At 50.2% G+C, this 22,898-nt stretch overlaps 1 protein-coding gene across 3 annotated transcripts; it reads left to right on the top strand.

The window, feature by feature from the left end:
• Window positions 1-2,232: 2,232 nt before the first annotated feature.
• Clu (clusterin) lies at window positions 2,233-16,308 on the top strand. Of its 3 annotated transcripts, none has more exons than XM_015499446.2 (9): window positions 2,233-2,387; window positions 5,607-5,737; window positions 7,159-7,307; window positions 9,873-10,043; window positions 10,702-11,113; window positions 12,088-12,195; window positions 14,725-14,954; window positions 15,659-15,831; window positions 16,085-16,308. In XM_015499446.2, the coding sequence occupies exons 2-9, from the start codon at window positions 5,644-5,646 to the stop codon at window positions 16,092-16,094; spliced, it is 1,347 nt and encodes a 448-aa protein (XP_015354932.1). In that variant the 5' UTR covers window positions 2,233-2,387; window positions 5,607-5,643; the 3' UTR covers window positions 16,095-16,308. The 3 variants fall into 3 exon arrangements, with proteins under 3 accessions (XP_015354932.1, XP_048657487.1, XP_015354933.1); XM_015499447.2 differs by lacking the exon at window positions 2,233-2,387 and adding an exon at window positions 2,835-2,858; XM_048801530.1 differs by lacking the exon at window positions 16,085-16,308 and having other exon boundaries at window positions 15,659-15,835.
• The last annotated feature ends 6,590 nt before the right edge of the window (window positions 16,309-22,898 follow it).

The following is a 22,898-nucleotide window of genomic DNA, read 5'->3' on the forward strand; positions in this document are numbered from 1 at the left end:
ACAGCAGTGCATAGCCAGCAGCACCTGCCAAAATAATGCATTCTACATGAATCAGCCAAGTGACTCAGCATCTAGATAAAAGCTTATTTGCAGTGTTTAGGGCAAGAGAAAGAGTGGCCTTTTTCTGCTCTGTGCCCAGGCCGCTTCTGGCATTGGTAGGCTCAGTGCTGGGTTCCGGTGTTTCAAGAGAAGCAAGGTCCAAAAAGCCCAAGGGCTAAGGAAGAGTCTGATGACTCTTGATGAGGAGCTCCCAGCCTGAGGTCACTGGGAGAGCCGACTAACCGTCTTCAAATATCAGGAGGCCACTGGAGGAGAGATGGGTTGGATTTTCCCAGTGTGGTTTCAGAGGACAGAGCTGGGCTCAGGATCGCTTTCACAGGAGGAAGGAGGCTGGGCCTCAACAAGAGATGTCCTAACCTATTAAAAGCTTTCCTAGAGAAATGCTTACATTGCAGGTAGTGAGCTCCCAGTTATTGGTGGCACTCAAACAGAAGCAGGATGACCATCTGGTGGGGATGTCCAGGTGGGTGTAGGGATGGACTAGGACTCTGCAGTCTCCTTAGAATGTTAAGAATCCGGTGATGCATTATGGTGCCTTCAAAATTTGCACTTTTTTTCTTAAAATTTAATCTTCCCAACCTTGTTTGTTTAGGAGCTGGAAAAATCAAGTAAGCATTCCCAGGGGACCCAGTCATGGCTGTGAATCATGCTGTCTTCTTCCAAATCCTTTCTTCCCCTCCTCCCTTTCTCTTAGTCAGCTGACTAAGCAGATCTCCCTGCCTGACCTCCAAAGTCCAGTTTTTAAAAATAAAACTATCGAAGATCTATGCTTCCTGTACAGGATGCTGGGGGAACTACAGAACAGAAAAGTTACAAGGAGTGAGCACAAAAATAGTTCTTGTGACCCCAGGTACTGATATGCCAAAGAGGAGGCAGTTTCCACAGAAAATGTAGCTGTTGCTGATAATTCAACTTGTTTGTAAAGGAAAACAAAGTGAAGCCTCTTCTTGGGGGCAAATACTGCTCCAGTTCTTGCTGCCTTTTTCCCTTCTGGGTGGGTGATCTTGCACTTGGCATTGTATCAGGTAGAGGGAGGATTAAGAGAGGATACATTCTAGATTTCTTGTCCAGATGGAAGACACTGGGCCCAAGGGCAAGGCTAAGGCGTCTAAGTCACCCTGGAGGCACAGCTATGACTGCAGCCCAGGATTTCCCCTCTGGGGGAACCAGAAACAACCTTAAGGCTGAGCCTCCACAGACATGAAGAGGAAACTCACTCAGCCCCTGACCACACAGCTCTTTAAGCTCTTTGCTTTCACCTGGTTTCAAAATCAACCACCCCAAACCAGGCTGCCTATACATGCTCCATCCGTCTTCCCACCAGCCTGAGAGCAAAGCCAGCCCTTGCCCTCTCTACTCAAACTCCAATGTCCCAGAGTCCAGAGTGGACAGCTCTGCTTCTTTCCTAAGAAGTATCAGCACCTTTGGGACTCCTGGACAGTTTCTTGCCTTCTGGGGGTGGTGGGGGTGCAGATTCCTGGGACAGGAGATGCACCTGCTCTCAGCAGAAGCCAGTTGAGGATGACTCTGTACATGGGTCCCAGTGCAAAACGAACATGCAAGGCCCTTGTTCAGAGAGCATGAGAATTTCAAGTCTGCAAACGTAGAACTTTAAACTGGGGCTGCACTAGTCCCGTGCCAGCACTGGAGCCCAGCCTGTTTGGCTGCGTTCCAAGTGAAAGGGGACAATAATTGCTTAAGCTGCAAGGATTTAGGAGTCCAGGGAGACTTTCTGTCTCCCCAAATAGATGCTCTGCTCATCCTTTAACCGATTTCAAACACTTAATGTATTCTCTTCCCAAGCACAACGCCTCTCTCCATCTTACCCTCATTATTTCTGACACTTTCGTATTTAAATAGAACAGGAGAAGTGGAGCGTGTTTAATGTGAAAGATTAACATTCAATGGGGCCGGGGGACTGTGAGATTGTATTTTGGACTGGGTACCGGCCAGCATAGAATGGACCCTTCTAACCCTGTGGATTGGGGCACCCCTCAAGCACTGCCCTACTGGGGTGCGTCCAGACTCTGAGCTTCTGAAACACCTGAGGCAGAGCGAGTCCCAGGGTGTCTCCTAGAACTGGCGCGGTCATTCGCTGAGCTGACGCGCCCTCCGGTGCCCCCAGCCGAGTGCTGCACAGCCCCCCCTCCCCGCTTCCAGAAAGCTCCCCGCGCATTCCATGGCATTCTTTGGGCGTGAGTCATGCAGGTTTGCAGCCAGCCCCAAAGGGGGTGTACGCGAGGCCGAGCGCTATAAATACGGCGTCTCGCGGTGCTCACCACCCGGCGTCGCTAGGAGGAGCGCACGGGAGCTGGCGCAGCTGACGGGTAAGCGTAAGCTGTCCCCATCTTTCCTACTCCAGCGCAGGGACGTAGGGGGTCGATGGGAGGGCGGGGGTAGCAGCCAGGTGGAGGTGGAGAGAGATGACAACTCCACAGCCCTGACCTTTAGACAGAGCTCCCAGGGGACCCCACCGGGAGGTGGCCAGAGCCCTGTCGCCAGGCAGTTGAACCGCAGGCCGGTTGGGTAGGCGGTGCACAGGCGAGACTCTGGAGTCCCTGTGCGCATGAGCTATAACCACAAATTTTGTAGCAGTAAATCGGTCACATGTAAAATCCTCCTTTTGCAAAATCGGGGAAACTGAGGCTTGGAGGCTGCTGCGCATTGTGGGAGGTACAGGGGCGTGGCGGCGCTGCCTGCGTGTGGGCGCTTCCCGCGGCGCAGTGAAGGTGTTCATCTCGGTTGCAGGCTGAGTCATCTTGTTTTCTCCTATTTTCTGGTTCTCCGGAGGGCGCTTTGTAAGTACGACGTTGTGGGTATAAGTATATGCTGCAGTCACCTAAATCCTAATTTTTCTGTTTCCTTATGCACCTAAGGTGCACTAGAGGAAATCTCCATCAGGCCTCAGACGTCTGATTCCACATCTCGGTTTATAGATGATAATCTGAGGTCTGGGGAGGCTTTGGGAGGTCTGTCTCCAGTGTTAAAGTGTCAGGTTGGGAAAAGAACTGAAGCCTCTTAGCCTTCCAGAATTCCTGCACCTAGTGGGGGTGGGGGGGAGAGAGGGAAGTTGTGGCTGCTGCTGATCTGATTTTTTTTTTTTTTAAGAAGGGAGAGATTAGGAATTTAAGAGTAAGTACATACAGTATTATAAAAGGATGCTCAAGAGGGTGCACCCACAAAAGTGTGCCTCTAAAGAAGACTTGAAGACAGGGATTGCAAAGAATCTTATGGTATAAAAATGCATACAAAAGGAAGGAGCCAGGCATGGTGGTGCACACCTGTAATCCCAGCAGCTTCAGAGACTGAGGCAGGAGAATCGCCAGTTCAAAGTCAGCCTCAGCAACTTAGTGAGACCCTGTCTTAAGGGGTGGGGATGTGGCTCAGTGGGTTCAATCCCTGGTACCAAAACAAACAAACAAACAAACATGGAGGGAAAATACCACAAGGGAAGAGGCTGTGGTGCAGTGCTGGGGAAAGGAGGTCTTTGACTTTGGCATGACTCCAGCCCTGAAGGGGATGAGGAAAGAGTTCATTTAGAGGGAGGGCATTGGGCTTTGGCCCTCATTCTCATGCTGTCCTTGGACCAGCAGTATCCAAGAGGTGCCTAGTTTTGGAGAAAAGCAGATGCTGACTCAAAAAAAGCATTATCACAAGACCCTGGAAAAGTAACCCATCATTTCCTTAAGGCTAAACCAGAGTCAGAGGACCATAGGTGGCCTGTAGGCCTGCTTCAGTCCTCTGCCCCTCTCCAGAAATGCCAGTTAGAGGTTGCCAATACCCAGGATAGACCCTCAGTCAGGTTTGAAAGCAGTCAGAATATACAATGATTATATCAGACCCTTGGGTTTATAGAAGGTATTTACATCAGTAAGCTCTTGTTAGGTCCAGAGGCTCAGAGATTGAAGTGACTTGGTATCAAGAAAAGATACTGGATCAATAGTTGGGAGGACTGGGTTCTTACCCTGGGTTGCCACCAGCTTGCTGTGGGACCCAGGGAGCCCCACCTGCCTCTGGGCTCTGGCCCGGCCCCTGAAGGTGGAGAGGCTGGGTTGGAGAGTGACCCCTTTCTTAGCTCTGAGCTTGATGGCTGCTGGGACAGACCCCATGCCAGCTGCTCATCTCCAGCACCTCCATCCTATTCTCTGCTTTGACTGCCCTCTCCCCTCTCTCTTCAGGTCCACCGCCCTGCCCTTGGGTGAGAACCTGTTTCTGACCATTGAGGATAGATTTCCCAGAAGTTGTTGCTCGGGCAGGGGTGGGGGTGGAGGGGTTGCCTTCTGGGAGAGGGGTTTCTGGCTAGCATTATCTCTCTTGTGTAACAAAGGCTCTGTACCTGCCGGAGGCATTCCAGGCCTCACTGAGCACAGCCTATGAGACCAGATCCTTCCTAGTGGGCCTGAAGTCCTGCCCAGCTCAGCCACCCACCCCATGGTTGGGGAAGGCGCTGACCCGCGCTCACTCCCACGCTGCTGCCTGCTCTGCATCTGATTGCGTCAGGAGAGACTTGTCTTATTAATGATCTACCCAGTGTCCAGATGGGCCTGCTGAGAGCAGGTTTTAGATGTGAACCCTAGTGGCATGGGAAATCGGTGAGCCCAGATAAGCCACAGAGCGGGGGATCGAGGGTGCAGGGGGAGTTGTCTTATGCAACAACTTTAGCTGCTAGGAAAGGGACCATTGTGTAAGACCCAGGTTGTGGCCCGTGTCCCCTGGCTCAGGGCAAGTGGCCCAATGGTGGCAGGGGTGCCTTGGCAGGGCACACTGGTGCCAGCTTGGAGGGAATGGGCTGGTTGAAAAGGACTTGGCAGAGCCAAGGAGCACGTCCTCCTGAAGGGACTTTTCTGGGGAACTTGCTCTTTGGGCTCATGGTTAACCCTTCACTTGGCCCTTCCCTTCCTTCACTCTGCCCTCGCTACCCCTTGGATGGCCCTCCCTTCTTTGCTGTGCTCATGATGGATACCTCGGAATCCACAGGCAGCCTGCCTGAAGTCTCACACTAAGGATGGCCAATGGCTTTAACTTCCTGTGCCAACCTAAGGGGGTGAATGCTCATGTCTCAGACTCTTATAAAGCACCTTCAGGTGGTGCTGGGGCTCTGAGGGGAACAGAGTGGTGATTGATTGGTAATGTCTGATGTGAATAAGTGAGGAGGAACAGGGAAGGGACAGATGAGTGATCCAAGGGACCTGTTTTCAGTGTTTGATACCTAGATGCCCTTTCTGGACAAGGAGACCCAATGCAGGAAGCCTGTGTGCCCTGCTTAGTGGGAGGAGGAAGTTTGGCGGGGAGCCCAGCCGCTCTGATTCCACGAGTCTGCACCCTCAGTGTATCTCCTGCCTTCGTTTTCTTTTGAAGGTGTCAGTGGCAGGTCTGGTCTGTCCTCCAAAGTTTCTCAGGGATAAAACTGCAGTAATGCCAGCTGAGGGGACGGCTGAGGGCCACATGTCCCCAAGTTCCTGGAAGCTGCAGCAGGCAGTGAGCTGGGCAGGAAGCCAACAGTGGCCCAGCTGTTCCCATGATGGCTTCCCCTTCTCTCTAAACAGAGCGTGCTAGGATTCCAGAATCAGAGAAGGTGGCACCATGAAGACTCTGCTGCTGTGTGTGGGGCTGCTGCTGACCTGGGGCGACGGACAGGTCCTGGGAGAACCACTGGTCTCCAACCAGGAGCTCCAGGGCAAGTAAACTGGGCTTTGAGTGCAACTTGGCGAGGCCCAGGGCAGGGCTGCTGCACAAGCTCACGTGCCGTCTCTGCAGTCCCAAGTGCTGAAGGCCATTTTCATCTTGTACCCAAGTCTGCATTTCTCTGTCTAACCCTCTCCGACCATCCGTGCCCTGCCCCCGGAGCTGAGGCTCTTTGTGGTCAGGTGTCTTTTGGGCACTGGTCTGCGTTTCCCAAGCCCTTGGCATTTCATTGGGCCATTCCCTTCCCTGTCCCCCTACTGGCTCCCACGGTTTTTCCCCAAACTGCGCCTGGCCATCTGAGGCATTGTGATGGGGCTGCTGCCCACGTGTCCTCACCTGTCCAAAAGAAACCAGGCTCCACATTCTCCACTCACAGGGCAGGGAAGGGACAGTGCTGTTCAGCGTGAGTGCTTGGCAGTTGCAGTCTTCTCTTCCCTGAGCCCCTTCCAGAAACCCCTTCTCCTGTCACCCACCCCCTCTTCCTAGCGGACCAGTTCTGCGGGGTCATGGCTAAAACCCCAGATTTGGAGAGGAGACCTGGGTGTGTGTTTGCCCTGCCACTCCCTGGCTGTAGATCCTGGGCTACTATCTTGATCTCATGACTCTGCTTCTTTCCCATCCTAGCTTGAGGTATAATTGACCAGAAAAATTATATATCACAGTACACACCGATGCTTTGAAATACATGTACACTCTACAAGCTAATTGGCATGTCCGTCACCTTCCCTAGTTACCTTTTACTTCTGTGGTGAGAACACACAGATCTACTTCCTAAAGAAAACCCCAAGTATGGTATCTAGTGTTGCCAACTGTGGGCACCATCTGTAAATGGACCTTCAGGACTTATTCATCCTACATGATGGACATGGTGTGCCCATGGGCCCTAAACCTCCCTGTCCCCATCTTTTCCCATCTGGTGGGCATGATCATGTGTTGGGAGTAAGTAGGTAAAGAGAATGTGGCACAGGATAAGCAGTCTCCTTGGTGACAGTGCCATTCATTCATATTCTTGTCCCTGTCACCTGCCACTCTGCATTGGAACAAAGAAGTACAAATATTTGGTTAAACAGAATTCCAGAAAATGTGTAGCCAAAATAACGGTATATTCTATCTTGAGGGCTGTGGGTTCCCCAAGGTGGTGTGGCAGTGGGAAGGCGTAGTGCTTCTCTGAGACGTGCTGCTCCTGAGGTTTGCATCTCTGAGCAGTCGGGTAGAACCACCCAGGACCCCTGTGATGGGGACCTGTGTCCTGCTAGGCAAGGCTGTGTGCTACCTCCCCAGGGTGAGGGCGGGGTCCCAGCTTTGACAGTCTCTGGGCCAAACAGACTTTTCTGACCATCCTATCTGGTTCTGGGATTGTCACCCCAACCTGATCTCATCTTGCCCGTCCTGCCTCCTGCCTTTCTCTTGTAGAGATGTCCACCCAGGGGAGTAAGTACATTAATAAGGAAATCCAAAATGCTGTCAAGGGGGTGAAGGAGATAAAGACTCTGATAGAAAAAACAAATGAGGAACGCAAGTCGCTGCTTGACACCTTAGAGGAGGCCAAGAAGAAGAAAGAGGTAAGGGTTTGCATGTCTCTGATTGCCAGAGAGGATGAGCATTTTCTCATATGTTTGTTGATTGATGGTATATCCTCTTCTGAGAAGTGTCTGTTCAGGTCCTTGGCCCATTTATTGATTGGGTTATTTGTTTTTTTAGTGTTAAGGTTTTTGAGTTCTTTGTATACCCTAGAGATTAGTGCTCTATCTGATGTGTGAGGGGTAAAAATTATTTCATCTCACTCCAGTCAGAATGGCAGCTAATGAATACAAACAACAATAAGTGTTGGTGAGGATGTGGGGGGAAAGGTACACTCATACATTGCTGGTGGGACTGCAAATTGGTGCAGCCAATATGGAAAGCAGTATGGAGATTCCTTGGAATCTGGGAATGGAATCACCATTTGACCCAGCTATTCCTCTCCTTGGACTATACCCAAAGGACTTAAAAACAGCATACTACAGGGACACAACCACATAATGTTTATAGCTGCACAATTCACAATAGCTAAACTGTGGAACCAACCTAGTTGCCCTTCAGTAAATGAATGGATAAAAAATGTGGCATATATACACAATGGAATTTTACTCAGCAATAAAAGAAAATAAAATCATGGCATTTGCAGGTAAATGGATGGAGTTGGAGAAGATAATGCTAAGTGAAGTAAGCCAATCCCCAAAAAACAAATGTTCTGGTATAAGGAGGCTGATTCATAGTGGGGTAGGGAGGGGGAGCATGGGAGGAATAGAACAACTCTAGATAGGGTAGAGGGGTGGGAGGGGAAGAGAGGGGGCATGGAGTTAGAAATGATGGTGGAATGTGATGGACATCATAATCCAAAGTACATGTAAGAAGATAGAAATTGGTGTAAATATACTGTGTATACAACCAGAGATAGGAAAAATTGTGCTCTTTGTGTGTAATATGAATTGTAATGCATTCTGCTGTCATATATAAAGAAATAATAAAAAAGAAAGAAAGAAAGAAAGAGGTAAGGGTGAGCTGACACCCGTGCCTGGGCCCTCCCTGCTGGCGGGGAGGGGAGGGACTCAGTGGGGTGCCTTGCTGGGTTGCCATGGTGACCCACAGTCCTTCCTGGGCTGTGTCACCTGATGCTGGGACTGTAGTGAAGAAATGGGGAAAGTTTATTTGCTTTTCAAAGACTCTTGGGGGTGAAATCTTGGATCTGGTTTTGTTCCATGCCTGGCTCAGGGCTTGATGCCCAGATTCATTTCAATAGGTTTTTCTAAACCCTGACCATGTGCAGGCTCCAAATAGGTTCTGAGTTGGGGGTTGGGAGCAGGGAGTCACTGTTAACATATGATCTATTTCTTCCTGCTTTTTTTCCTCTATATTTTCCCCCACAATGGCTGTATTCAAGATTATGAATTTTTAAAATAAAAATGCTTACTATAATACTTAAAACTTATAAATATCCCTTGTAATGAATGATGTATTTGTTACCTGTTGGTACATATGGTAAGTAGTCTCCCCACTTATCCACAGAGGATATGTTCCAAGACCACAGTGAATGTCTGAACTCAAGGACACCACCAAACCTGTAGATATTGTTTTTTTCTTGTGCATACATACCTCTGATAACATTTAATCCATAAATTAAGTGCCAAAAGAGGCTAACAACAACAATTATAACAACATATGGTAATGTAGAATAATTAGAACAACATATGGTAACAAAAAGTATGAATGCAATCTCTCAAAACATCTTAACTCTTCATGGTACTTTTGTAATATTTTTGGACTGTAGTAGGTTGACCTTGGATGTCTGAAACTGATGAGTGGATTACTGTTCTATAATTTGTTTAACTTGTACTCTGCTTTTGAGCATCTGGATTGTTTCTGATGTGTGTATATATTAGAAATAACAAGGTGCTGCAAGAAATCAAAATGCATTGTGGAAAGTGGGTAGGCAAGGCAGACCTTTACTCCCACCTAAGGGGGTGCTAGGGAAACCTTGCTAGCAAGAGTGCCCAGGTGGGCATTCGCTCTGTTTGTATCTCTAACCTAACACAGTGCCTCCCTGCACTCTTATTGGAGGGGTCTGGGGTTACCATCTATGTGATTGGCTGATTTTAGAATTAGTGCGGGCAAAAGGGAAGGACTACTATTGGATCCAATTAAGGCTGAATTCTAGATTCTGAAAATGGACCCCCAGACTATTTTTCACGTATATAAAATATATGCAATGACATATACCTATATAAAGTTTTTTTTTCTTTATTTTGAAAATTCCTTGGGATACACTCTTATGGGATTATATAGCAAATGAGGTATAAGTGAGAAGTAAATCGGGGTAGAAACTGCCACAGCAGTAAGTCAGAACTTTTGAGTTCTAGAGGTCAGCTGGGCCTCCAGGGAGGAGAGGCTATGGGAAGCCAAGTGGGAAGAGCATTCCAGGTGGGCAAATGTGGGATCAAGTGTTGGTGCAGGGGAGGAAATAAGCACATCTGGTGATCAGACCATGAGGAGTCCTGCAGGTGGGGAGGGCCAGGCACCTAGCGGGAGTGCAGGGGAGGGGTGAAGTGTGGTCTCTGTGGCAAACCTGGCCTCCTGTCTCCCTGTAGGATGCCCTGGATGAGACCAGGGACTCTGAAATGAAGCTGAAGGCAATCCCGGGAGTGTGCAACGAGACCATGATGGCCCTGTGGGAAGAGTGTAAGCCCTGCCTGAAGCAGACCTGCATGAAGTTCTACGCACGCGTGTGCAGAAGCGGCTCGGGCTTAGTTGGCCACCAGGTGAAAAGGGTGTGGTTTAGGCTTTGAGTGGGGAGTGAGGAGAACCTAGTAAAATACACTTCATTCCACATCCAGTGCTGTTGGTTAGTACTGGCCGGTTGCATCCCGACCCTATGCCATGATTGACTGTGATTGTCAGTCATGATTGTTCATGTGAGTGTGGACATGGCAGTTGTCACTAACGTGTGTCAGGTATGTGCCTCCCTCCAAAGACCTTTACCCAGCAAGGATTAGCTGGATAACAACAAACGGCTTCGTGGCGTGGCAGAGTCCTGCGCCCACTGAGGCGGAGGAAACTAAAACATTTTTTAGTGCATTAATATTGAATCCACGGGCCTTACCTATGGGCCTCACTTGGTTGGGACTCAAGTGAATCTGGTTGTTCCCTGAATGCTGAGCAGCCGAGCAGCTGGGCCAGTGTCCTTAAAGGCCACAAGTGACAGGGGGCCCCTCTGAACTGGACTTCATCAACTCTAGGGGATTTGTGCACCTCAGGGCCTGGTGGGGGTGGAGTGGGTGGTGGGGGCACTGGCCTCCCAGGTGGTACACCTGGGACCTGGTCCAGTGGGGGCCCTTCAGTCACCTGCTGTGTGCCTGTGCTGTGAGAGGCAGGGCTGGCCGGGCAGGCACCTCCTCACTGAGTCGTCTGGCCACCCAGCTGGAGGAGTTCCTGAACCAGAGCTCGCCCTTCTACTTCTGGATGAACGGCGATCGCATCGACTCCCTGCTGGAGAGCGACCGTAAGCAGAACCACATCCTGGATGCCATGCAGGACAGCTTCACCAGGGCCTCGGGGATCATGGACACACTGTTCCAGGACAGTTTCTTCACCCACGAGCCCCAGGACACCCGCTACATCTCGCCCTTCGGCTTCCCCCACCGGAGGCCTCACTTCCTCTATCACAAGTCCCGCCTCGCCCGCAGCATCTTGCCTCTCTCCCCCTACGGGCATCTGGGCTTCCAGGACCTGTTCCAGCCCTTCTTCGAAATGATACACCAGGCTCAACAGGCCATGGACGTCCCGTTCCACGGCCTAGGCTCCCAGTCCCCGAACATGGACTTCATAAGAGGTCAGAAAGAGGTCCCTTTCTTCCAAGGAGGGATGGGAGCCCACTAGATGTGTTCATCCCCATGTTTCCCAGCAACCCCGGGAGGGTGGCATTAACCCATTTAAAGAGGAAGAGGACTGCGACAGAGGTAAAGGAATGCATGAGGTTTCAGGGCCGACAAAGTGGGGTTCCCCCATGTAGTTCTGCAGGGGTTGGAGTCGGTGTTATTTCCAGCCAACCAGCTGCTGCTCTGCATGACACTGCCTGCCCTTCCTATGGGATTGGAGCCTCTTTCCCTGGTGAATTTAGGGGGCTTGGTGTGGGGCCACACCTTCTTGGCAGGGAAGTACGTCACAGCCACATCACCCTTAAGGAAGGGGTTCATGGCTGTGACCATGGGGCCTGGTTCAGAATGAGGGCGCAATGCATAGTTTAAGAGTGAGGTGTGATGTGGACAGGAGAAGCCCAGACCCTCAGGAGTAGATTTCCTTCATCAAGGCTCTGTTGGCCACGCTGCGCCCTCTTCTGTATGGTTCGGCTCTGGGGTTTGGCCCGAAAAGCATGAAAGTGCCGGAGGGCCTCGTGCTGAATAAGCGTCTCCTGCAGCTCCATCAGGGGTGGAAGTTGTGGTGTCAGGAGTCTCTGAGGAGGATGCACCCCTTCCTTCCAGAGCCTTGCTGACCAGCCAGCAGGAGAGCAGGAGCCAGGGAGAGTGCAGAGCAAGTTGCGTTACGCAGAGGAGTGTGGGGACAAGAGGGGTCTCTTCAGATGGAGGGGAGGCAGTTGCCTGGACAGGGGCCCACAGGTGCCTCTGCAGGAACCCCAAGCATGACAGACCCCAAGCCATGTGTGGAGGCGGATAACCAAGTCTCAACCTGCTCTGACCACAGGATCTCAAAGGGCCAAACAGTTTGTAGAAGGGGGCTGAGAAATCAGTGGGGCCTGCCCTGTGTTGCCGAGCGCCTCAGCCTCTTTCTTCCCTCACGTGTCCGCAGAAGGTGACGATGACCAGAAGGCCGTGTGCAAGGAGATCCGCCACAACTCCACAGGATGCCTGAAGATGAAGGACCGGTGTGACAAGTGCCAGGAGATCTTGTCTGTGGGTGAGTTATGGGTCAGAGTGCCAGCTTTCCCTGTCATCGGCTGTGTCCTAGTTCCTTGTTGCCTCGTGGGGTGGCCTTTTTACAGATTCCAGCTTTGTACCTCTGAGCTGTGACCCCAGGGCAGGTCCTCAGCCTTGAGTATCCTGGTGCCCTCAAAGGTTGAAGATTCAGATTATTCTGAGACAAACGTAAGGTGCCCCTCACTGGGCAGGCCTGTGGTAAAGAGGCAGCCTGCCGTGGGTGCCACCAAGGTTTGTGAAAGAAAGCCCTCCCCCTCTGACCTCCCCAGCTGTGCCCCCAGGTTCCAGACGTGCTGGCCATATTCGTTTTCCACGGCACGTTATGAAATTGTAGGCAGCGTGTGTTTTGTTTGACCAACGCTCCCACGTGGCAGGTACTGTTCTAAACTCTACGGCTGTTTACTCATGTCCTCAGGACGACCTGATAAGTTGGGTACAGTTCTTGTCCCCACCTTGCAGAGGAGCAAGCGCAGGTCACAGGAAGGCTGAGTCACTCATCTCAGACTGTGTGACCCCCACCACAGGCCAGCTGGGGGTTGGGCTGTGTTGGCAATCAGCACCCTGGGTTTTCTCCCTGGGGGCCCTAGGGACCTCGTCCACCTCCATGCTGGGACTCTTCATTTCCTTTTGTCCATCACTTCCCCAGGCAAAGGAAAGATCTCCCTTCAACTGTTTCTCTCCATTTAATCAGGTCTGGCTATTAATGAAATTCTCCCTACTTTGAGATAACAGCTAGGAAAGTCCTTAGTAAGCAGTTTCCCTGCTCAGAATGAGCTAACTTTCTCCTGGTAGGTAGCTCATCCTACTGTGGCTTTGCTCTTACTTAATATGATTTGGTTGGCCAGGCCAGGCCTTTACAGTCTGGTTAGATATTCCCAGCCTTGCTCCTGTGAGTTTAGAAGCAAAATAAATAATAGTGCTTTCAGGGGCTAGAGTGCAAAGAAGCTGTAGATACATACATGACCATGCTTCTGAGCTTTTCCCATAAAAATATCATAGAATGGCAGAAAGCTGTCACCTTAGGGCCTAGACTCAGATCGGACCTCACCTCGTGCACCTATCAACTGAATTCAATAGACCCCCTTTTTTGGCTTGGGGAAGACTTACTGCTTTTTATTCAAGGCACTTTGAAGTATCTAAGCTGTACTGCCTGGGGACACTGGCCCAGGATTTCTCAGTTTCAGCCTGCTGACCTTTTGGACTGGACCGTTCTCTGTCCTGGAGGCTGACCTGTGTGTTGCAGGGAGTTCAGCATCATCCCTGGCTTTCGCCGACTAGATGTCGGTAGCAACCTCCCCCTACCAGTTGTGATAGCCAGCAGCATCTTCAGAACTTGCCAAGTGTCCCCTGGGAGGCTGCATCTTCCCTAGTAGAGAATTACTGTTCCAGGCAGAGTCTCGGCTCTGGAGAACTTTTCTTATTTTTAATTATTTCCTGGTAAGAGACTGAAAGTCACTCATCACACATTCCCTTCCAACCACCTTCTTGACATTAATGCTATTTCTTGTCCCACCTGACATTCTTTTTTATTGTTATTATCAATGATTGCAAGGTGCCACCAGACGAAGACAGAGATCTCCTTTCCCCTGATTCACTTAGGTTTGAGGTACCCTCTTCTGGATATTTTTGAAATAATTTAGGGAGAGAAAAACAGTAGTTAAAAAGATAATGGGTAGCATTTAGATCTGAAAACCTGCAGTGACACTTCACCAAAAGGAATGGGTTATGTCTTCCCTGTTCTCTTGAGCTTGGTGACCAGCCTTAGTGGGCAGGGGGCAGGCAAGGATTCCCAGCCACCAGCCTGCTCTGCTTGGTGGCCTAAGGTCCTGGACAGCCCTGTGCTGCATGGGCTTTTGAGAACCAGAATTGCCAACTCTGAAGATAGGCCCAAAAGAGAAGCTTGGAGATGTTCCAGAACCCCAGACACCAAGTATAAAGAGCCCAAGATGAAGATTTAAAGACTCGAGGTCGACTCTGACCCTGAAGATATTTCTTCGATGGCTTTAAGCAAATGTCTTACTCCTGTGGGCCTCAATTTCATTATTGGTAAAGTAGGATGTTAATACTTAAGTCAGAATGCATAGACCATGAGAAAAGAGCACCTTATGTGGTATCTGGTACATAGCAGGAGCCATGTGAGTGAGTAAAATCCCCTTTCTCCTGAAATGACTTCTGCGAGGACCTGGGTCTGAGGACATGGAGCACTTGAGATCCATTTTCGTCAAGTGTGCTCGACACTGTTACCAGTTGCCAAGGAGATAAATCAGTCACATCACTAAGCACCCTGTTTAGTTCAGCTGACATTTTTTTTTTCCTGGAGCAAGCCTTTCTTCATGAAGGAGCAAGTGTCTTGATTCCCGTTAGGGGGAGAACTCTATTTTGGGGGGACCCTCACAAACATCCTGTGCGCTGCCATTCCCGCCTGTGTGGGCTGGTTTCCCTTCGCATCTTTGCCCCTTTTGATCTTTCCCTTCACGTTTCTGCCTTGTGCTCTTCCCCCTCTGGACAGACTGCTCCACCAACAACCCCGCCCAGGCTCAGCTGCGGCAGGAGCTCAACGACTCCCTCCAGATCGCTGAGAGGTTGACCCAGAGGTACAACGAGCTGCTCCGTTCCTACCAGCGGAAGATGTTCAACACCTCCTCCCTGTTGGAGCAGCTCAACGACCAGTTCAGCTGGCTGTCCCAACTGGCCAATCTCACCCAGAGCGAAGACCAGGCCTATCTCCGGGTCTCCACAGTGAGTTGTGTCCTGGCCACACGCTGATGCGGGGGGACCTGAGACATGGTCTGGAGGTGATGTGAGCCCAAAAATGGGACACAGATTTACAGAGGGCACTTAGGTTTTTCATTGGGCATTTACCACATAGCAGGAAATAGGAAACCCATCTGTACCGTGCTGCACTAAAGACCCAGCCAGGGAGGCAGAATAACATGACCGTCCCCAGATGAGGAGAGCGAGCCAGGTCCCAGAGCTAGCCCCAGCCTGGAGGACTATGGGCAACTCCCCTGGCAAGTTAGCCCTGGCTGCAAAGGCTGGACTCTTTCTCAAAGCTGCTTGGTGTCCTGGGCCATGGGGAGTGGATCATGGTTGCTGATTGTCCTCTGCCAGTGCCAGTTTCTCTCTAGTGTTGAAGATTCTTTTTGTGACCACAGACTGGCCAGTAGCTGCACTAAGATAAGTTCTTAGAAAACACTTTTACCCTCTGGGTGCCCATTGGGCTGGTCGTTTGCAGATGGCCTTTGTCCTTTCAAAGGCGTGTGTGAAGCAGGGCATTTCTGATCAGATGAGTTGCACAGATGTTTGTATTAGTAACAAGCAACCTGTCAGATGTCCAGGTGTTCTTGAAGGTGTGATGGAGCTTCTGCATCATAGGCCTTATTATAAAATGTGGGCATTGTGGCCGTGACATGCGGCTCTTCTCTTTCTTTTATTCTGTCTAGGTGACCTCCCACATTTCCGACTCAGAAGCCCCCTCCCGTGTCACTGAGGTGGTTGTGAAGCTCTTCGACTCAGACCCCATCACTGTGGTAATCCCAGAGGTCCCCAAAGACAGCCCTAAATTTATGGACACTGTGGCAGAGAAAGCGTTGCAGGAATACCGCAAGAAGAGCCGGTAGGTGGACAGGCCTTTCTTTTGGCTCTGCAGAGCCCTAGATGTCCCTGGGGGCTGAGATAAGGGACAGGGTATAAAGTCTGGGCAGAATGCCCACGCCTGTGGCCAGAGCCCAAGAACAAAGTCAGGAAACCACCGGGAATTTTATTTTTCCTCTGAGGAATGTTCTTTGCTAACAGATAAGAATGTGGGTGTTGGTGGCTGCTTCTTGGTGAAAATCCACCCTTTCCCGTACTCCCCTTTTATTTTTCAGAGAGGAGTGAGTGTGAGTGTTGCTTTTCCATAAACAGAGGCATCTGAGTGCAGCTCCCCTGAGACGAACCACAGCCCCCCAGAGAGCTCTGCATGTCTCTCCGTGACTAGGCCCCAGTCCCGCCGGCCTCTCCAGGATTTTATGCTCTAATGCCTGCATTTGCTGCTTGTGGGAAGAGCTGCTTCCGCATGCAACTAATTCAATAAAGCTACCTTGTGACCTGAGTGCCCCAAGTTCTCTTCGTGCTGTTCCCCGTCCTCTACCCCCCAACTCCTTCATTTTGGTGTGGGGCTGCGAGGGTGGGGGGGGGTAAGAAAAAAGGAAGAGATGGGAACAGTTAGTAGTGGCTGATGGCTCAGGATGATCACACAGTGGAGAGTTAAAAGGGATATGTACGATGACAAAGTTGAGCCAGTTCAAGACGTTCCTGCTTTGAGAAAAACCGGTATATGCCACAAGCCAACTAAAAGAAATCCCTGAAACATGAATCTTTTCCATTGTTATAAAACTGTCAGCGCATTCTAACTGGGGCACGGGTGATCTCCCAAAGGAATACACTAAGAACCAGATCAGGCGAAGAGGGGGTAACGATAAGGCTTGCTGGGTATTCAATACATGATTGATATTTTCCTTATGAAAACTATAGTCTGTGAAGATCAAATGAGGCGATTTTCTTATTTTGTGAACTTGGAATACATGGGCACCTTCTTGACTGTGGACTCCCCTGCCACTGTCCCTCTGTCTTACTCTGGGCCACAGGCACTTCTCTGCCCAGGTCTAGAAGACTCATTTGCAGCTCAGTCTGAAATTTAACTGAGCTGCAGTTTATGATATTGCCAAAAGGGGGCGCTAACTAACCGTGATACAAACCTAAATCCATAAGTATCAAGCTGTGCATTCATTAATGTTCTCTAATTGCAGACTTCTATCCATCAAATATGCTGCACATGGAAAAAAAAACCATCTGGTTGCATGCCAGGCTTGTGGCAAAGTCCACATGCACATTCATGGCTTAGAATATCCTTAGGACACTGCCAAGTACCTTGGCCACATGGGCATCAAAGTGGTAAGGCTTAGTGGTAACCTTAGTCTCAGGTTAATATTTAGGATTATTCTCAAGGAAAATCAGAGGAAGATCAGTGCAGTTAACTTAATGGTATACGGTAGCCAGGGTTATGAGGTCAGAGAGGATTTGCTGAAATGACCATAATTATAAATTACATATCATGCTAATGTCACAGAGCATGTTTGAACAATTTCTTCATCTTTTCCATTGTTGGGTTGCTAGATTGTGGCAGTTACTATATTCAGTGTTCAGGATTTTTCTTCATGCACTTACTTTCAACTCTCACACTGGAACCCTAAAAGGCAGGCCCCGCAGCTGATTTAGCTTCATGGGGACCCCGTGCCTCCACTCTTTCCCCCTTTGCACGGTGGCCTGGTTTTAAGGATCCCTGGATGACCCTCTATCCCCGACAGAGTTCCAACCTGAGACACTAGGAAGACTGAGGTAGAACATGAGACCACCAAGGCTTGGGGATAAGATGCAGCTAAATCTGGGGAGGGGGCTGTGGATAATGAGCCCTTGGTTTGGGGTCCAGGAACTCTTGTGCCAAAGTGGGAACAGGGCTTGGTGATCTGAGAGAGATGGCTTTGATGTCTACCTGGATCGGCAATCTGCTGTTAGCCTGAGCTGACACTTGACGATCATCTGCCAGAAAGCTGTGAGGAGATACAGTCTGGGATGACTGTAAGTGACATTAGCGCTCAGCAGTGCCCAGCACCCGGCAACTATGAACTGTCCAGCCAGAGCGCTCTGACTCCTGGGTCAACTGCTTTGTGTTGTCCCATTAGGTCCCAGAAATTACCCTGGAGGAGGGGTTATTTCCCACAAGTTACAAAAGAGTGTGGCCCTCATCAGAGAAGTGTCATGTGGGCAGGATGTGGGAACACCCCCACCCCAATTCCTCACAGCCCCAAGAGCTGGTGAAGGGACCTCAGAGTTGCCCATCCCTCACTGTGAGGGAGCAGGGAGCAGGCAAGGGTGGGAGCTGGCAGGTGCCCAGGGGTGAGCAAAGCAGAGCTCTGGAGAGAGGGCTGGGGTCAACACAAGGGCCAGCCTGATGGGGGAGGGGGAGGGCTTTGGCTTTGGAAGTGAGATTGATTCAAGCAAACCGAGTGTTCCAGTAACTGGAGTTAACAGGAAGTAAAAGGATGTGCTGGAGATGGTATCGAGTGAGAAGGCACTGGCTACGGTGGGCAGGTTTTCCTACGGGTGGCCTCACGTGAGTTGGCACCAGGGCAGACTGGTTCCAGAAGTTGCTATTCAGAATTAAGCATGAGGTGGAAATAAGGGGAGGCCTGCAGAAGCCGTTGTGAGTGAAGCTGTAGAAATGGCAGGGGCCACTGGTTTGCAAGCTTTTAGCCCCAAGGGCCAGAGCTGGGACCCAACGCAGGTGTGATCTGAACGCAGGCCAATGGGTCCCACTGGCACCTGTTAGCTGCCCAGGGATTCCCACTCCAGTGTCCTGCACGGACCTGGCATTGCCAGGTGTATTTTAGCTGGAAGGAGGAGCCTGGCAAACCCAGGACGTATGAAATAGCTCTAGACAAGATGCAAAAATGCTCAGGTCTTTAGAGATTGTTAATGGAAAGGGCGATCACTATAATGAGCTCTCTGCCGCTGTTCCCACATACTGATCTGGTGATCACTGATCCTAACCCTCGGTCAATGTCCTCCTGGATTATACATTGCCATGTCAAGTGGTCAGTGTCAGAGTTGTACAGCCCTCCTGCCCCTGTCCCCAGTCTGAGGCCAGTTCTGGTCCGCCTTGAGGTCGGGTGGGGGCTCAGTCAGGAAAGGGCGTGTGGAGGAACAGCACCATGAGCTGCCTGCTCTCACTCTGCCACCATCGCCCAGCGGAACAAAGGCTGTGACCTTCAACTGACACCAGACAACTCCCACAACCTCACCTTGGCCTCCAGTGCCCCATCCCACATGGGCTAGCACCCAGCCCTCAGGCACAGCACGGGGATGGGGACAGGGCACCTCTCACTCCAGCCTCACGCTCACGAGGACACGTACATCTTCGCCATTGACTTCATGGGTGCCAAGCCATAGTCATGCAGCCACACCAAAGCCAAGGCTCCTCTTAGGATCTAACCTGGGTCCCACCACCAGCCACTTGCCCGTTGGGGACACAGGGAATCGGCTGGTAAGCTGTGTCTGCAATCGCCTTTGGCGCCGCGCAGGCTCCCACTGGGTGGGTCAGTGCATCCCGTGGGTGGGAAGCTCTGCCAAAATTCAAAACCACCCCAAATTTAGGGGATTGTGCTTTGGAATTTTTTGGAAATGCCTGGTCCTCTCTTGACCTCTGAAATGTTCCAGGGAAAACCCACAGTCACGGCTGAAGGAGCAAGGCTCAGGGACTTGCTGTGTCTCCTCCTGTAGTTCATAGTCCCCCTTAATGACACTCTGGCCTGGGGTGTGAGGTGCTCAGAGTGGTTTATCTGGTTTCTTCTTCCTATTATTGGGATAGCACCTGCCTGTGTTTTTATTCTAGCAACTGGAGGCCTCAGAGTCACACCTTCCTTCCAGGTGGCTCTGGGACATCCCTTCTAAATTTAAAACCAGCGGTGGCTTAGGGAACTCTCCCTTTTCAGCAAGCCCCCAATGCCACCCCTAGGGTTTCCTCCCCCTCTGTGTCTTTCCTGGGGCTGGGTCTGGCAGGCTGAGCCAGTTCAGGTCAGAGTCCGGCAGCTTGATTTTCTCCTGGGCACAGATAGCCACCACCAGGGACAACTTTGAATCCCTTCCAGGGTCTGCCACTGAATGATCAGAGAGGGATTCCTTCCTTCCTTCCACTGAGCTGTGGCTCCCACTGAAGGTGGGCTTCAGCTGGTTTTTGCTGACCACAAGGTCATAAGACCTTATATAAGGCTCAGAATTTTCCTAGCTTCTCTGTCCTGGATCCAGGCCCTCCCATGCAGGTGGCCTGGTCAACTCTGCTAACTTTGTGCTACCCCTCTCCAGAGTCACCTGGTGAAGTGAAGGGCATCTGTCCTGGGTCTTTAAATATTATCCTATGTCTTTGCAGGTGGGGAGACCTCTGAGCGGTGGTCAAGTGGCTGCATCCCCTGGACCCCTCTTTTTCTCAGGAGAGTGTAGGGATGAGAGGGCCACCTGGAGAGGAGAAGCTGCCACAAATGGCAGGATTTGCTGTTTCCTTTTGCCCTTTGGGGTGCGACCTCCCACCCCAAATTCAACCTCGAGAGCAGCTCCTCCTGGCTGGGTGCGCAGTTCCTCATCCTCCGCTCCATTTCCAATTCTTGGATGCTGCTGGCATTTCCAGCTTCTTGTGTTTCCAGTCCAGTCTTAGAGATGAGGAGAGGGTTTGCCAGCAGGGGGCAGCACCTCAAACTCAGCCAGTTAGGGAGGGAGCCGGGCAAGGCAAGAAGAAGGGGAGCTGCAGGAGGAAGCAGGGAAAGGGGAGAAAGAGAACCCAGATAGATCAGCAGCACCCTCCGGAGCCCGGCTCATGGGCTCAGGGCACACAGCTTATTGTCAAGAGGACTCTGGAAGGAGAATTTTCTGGAAAGATGGCCTCAGACATCAAGAGATCCCAAATCAACAAAAGAATGAATCACATCTATCGAAAGGCTGAACTAAAAAGGGCAGCCAGTTTCCCTGGTAATTGGAAGGACTTTTTCCAGAACATTGAATTGTGTAAGATTTCACTGAACCTCAAGGTTTAGCCTCTCCAGCCTTTGGGCCAGCTACACTTCTTCCACTGGGAGGGGCGTGGGCGGCCAGAAGTCCACAGGACAGGCATGGCCCTCCTTGCAGAAACGTCATTTCAAGATTTGGGAAAATGGAACATTACTCAGAATTTTAAAACACAACAATATTATGGGATAGAATGTAAAATTCATAGAGTTTAAAGCGTAAGCTCTCTAAAATACAGGGCTACGGGGCTGAAAAGTCTGGAGACACTGTCTTTCTCAGCTTCTTATGTGATGTTGGGCAAGTTTTCTCACCTCTCGGAACCTCGGTTTCCTCATCTGTAGAGTGAGTGGGGGTGACTTGGACTTAATGATTTCTGAAGCAGTGTTCAACCTGCTTTTCTTTCCGTTCTATAAGTTTCATCAACCCATTTTTTTAGCCTATGGATCAGGGAGTGTTCTCCAGATAAAAATAACCACTGTATATATTTATGTCAAGAGATTCCTTTCCAGGCAGGGGCTCATGTTCTTTCACAGGACCCAAGTCAGCAGAGAAGTCTGGAGGCTGGTGTTTGTGCATAGTCTTGAGGCCAAATTCCTCTTTCTCTCAAAAATCTCAATTTTTGTTTTGAAGGCCTTTCAACTGATTGTGTGAGGCCCACCCATAACATGAAGGGTCGGGGCTTTTACTGAAGGTCAACTGATCATAAAAGATCAGCCACCACTGCAAAATACCTTCACAGCAATAGGTAGATGAGTAGTTGGTTAAATAATTTGATTCTAAAGTCTTATAAGTCAATACACAAAAGTAACCATTACACCTTGCTGCATGCACTTCTGGGCAGGGCTGGCCCTTGCCAGGTGAGGCCCTGAGTTGGCTCAGAAGGGCCTCATGCTTTGCCTAATGTTCTCCTGTCATCTCTTTGAGATTTTGACCAGTGTTGAACAAGGAGCTCTGCGTCTTCATTGTGCAGTGAACCCCCAAGTCCCCCAGCTGGTTTTGCTGCAGACAGAGCTTGCTGTCCAGGCCATGGACTCAGGTCCTGTGGCTGAGCCCCCCTGTTGTGCAGCACAGGAAGGTTTGCTGGGCCACTTCCCTGACACGGCATCATAGTCCCCTTTCCCGTTGTTGAACATTCTTGGCACATTGTATTTTCCAACTCAAATATTAATCTTTGAAGTAAAAAAATACAGAATATAAAATTTACCATTTTAAGCACTTTTTTTAAAGAAAAACTTTTGCACAGTCATGCAGATGTCACCACCATCCATGCCCAGCACTGTTTTCAACTTCCCAAACTATTTGAACTCTGTGCACATTCAACTCCACGTCTCTGTGGCCCCCACTCGGAGTCCATGGGAACCACTGTTCTATTTGTCTATGAATTTGCCTTCTCTAGACACCTCATTTAAATGGAATCACACCCGTGCTGTGCTGCCTTTTGTGACTGGCTTATTTCAGTGCCATGCCCTCGAGGTCCATCCATGTCATGGAAGGTACCAGAATTTCCTTGCTGAGGCTGAATGACATTCCCTTGTCGATACAGACCCCATTTTGCACATCCATTCATGTACTCAGCAACACTCGGGCTGCTTCCACGTTTGGGCTCTTGTGAAGAGGGGTGCACACGTGTCCCTGTAACATCCTGCTTCCGTTCCTCTGGGAATACACCTCTTCCCACAGCAGCTGTGCTGTTCTGCATCCCATGAGCAGAGCACAGGATTCCAAACACAAGATCCAGGTTCTCACCAACACTTTGTTATTTTCTGCTCTTTAAAAACCTTATAGTTGTTAATATTGATCCTCCTGGGGGTGAAGTGGTATCTCATTGTGGCTTTATTTGCACTTCCCTAAGTAAGTGATGCTAAGCATCTTTCATGTGCTCATTGGCCATTTGCGTATCTTCTTTAGAGAAATGTCTGAGGTTGAAGTCCTTTGCCTATTGTTGGTGGGATTGCCTTTTTGTTGGCAAAGTAAAGGAGTTCTCTGTGTATTCTAGATGTTAACTCCTTGAGAGAGATGGTTAGTGTATGTTTCTCGAGGGCAGAAAGCTATCTTAAGTTTCTTTTAATTCCCCCAAAGCACTTGGTG

The sequence above is a fragment of the Marmota marmota genome, unplaced genomic scaffold (genome assembly GCF_001458135.2).
Source record: "Marmota marmota marmota unplaced genomic scaffold, marMar, whole genome shotgun sequence".
In the NCBI taxonomy this organism is placed as follows: Eukaryota; Metazoa; Chordata; class Mammalia; order Rodentia; family Sciuridae; genus Marmota; species Marmota marmota.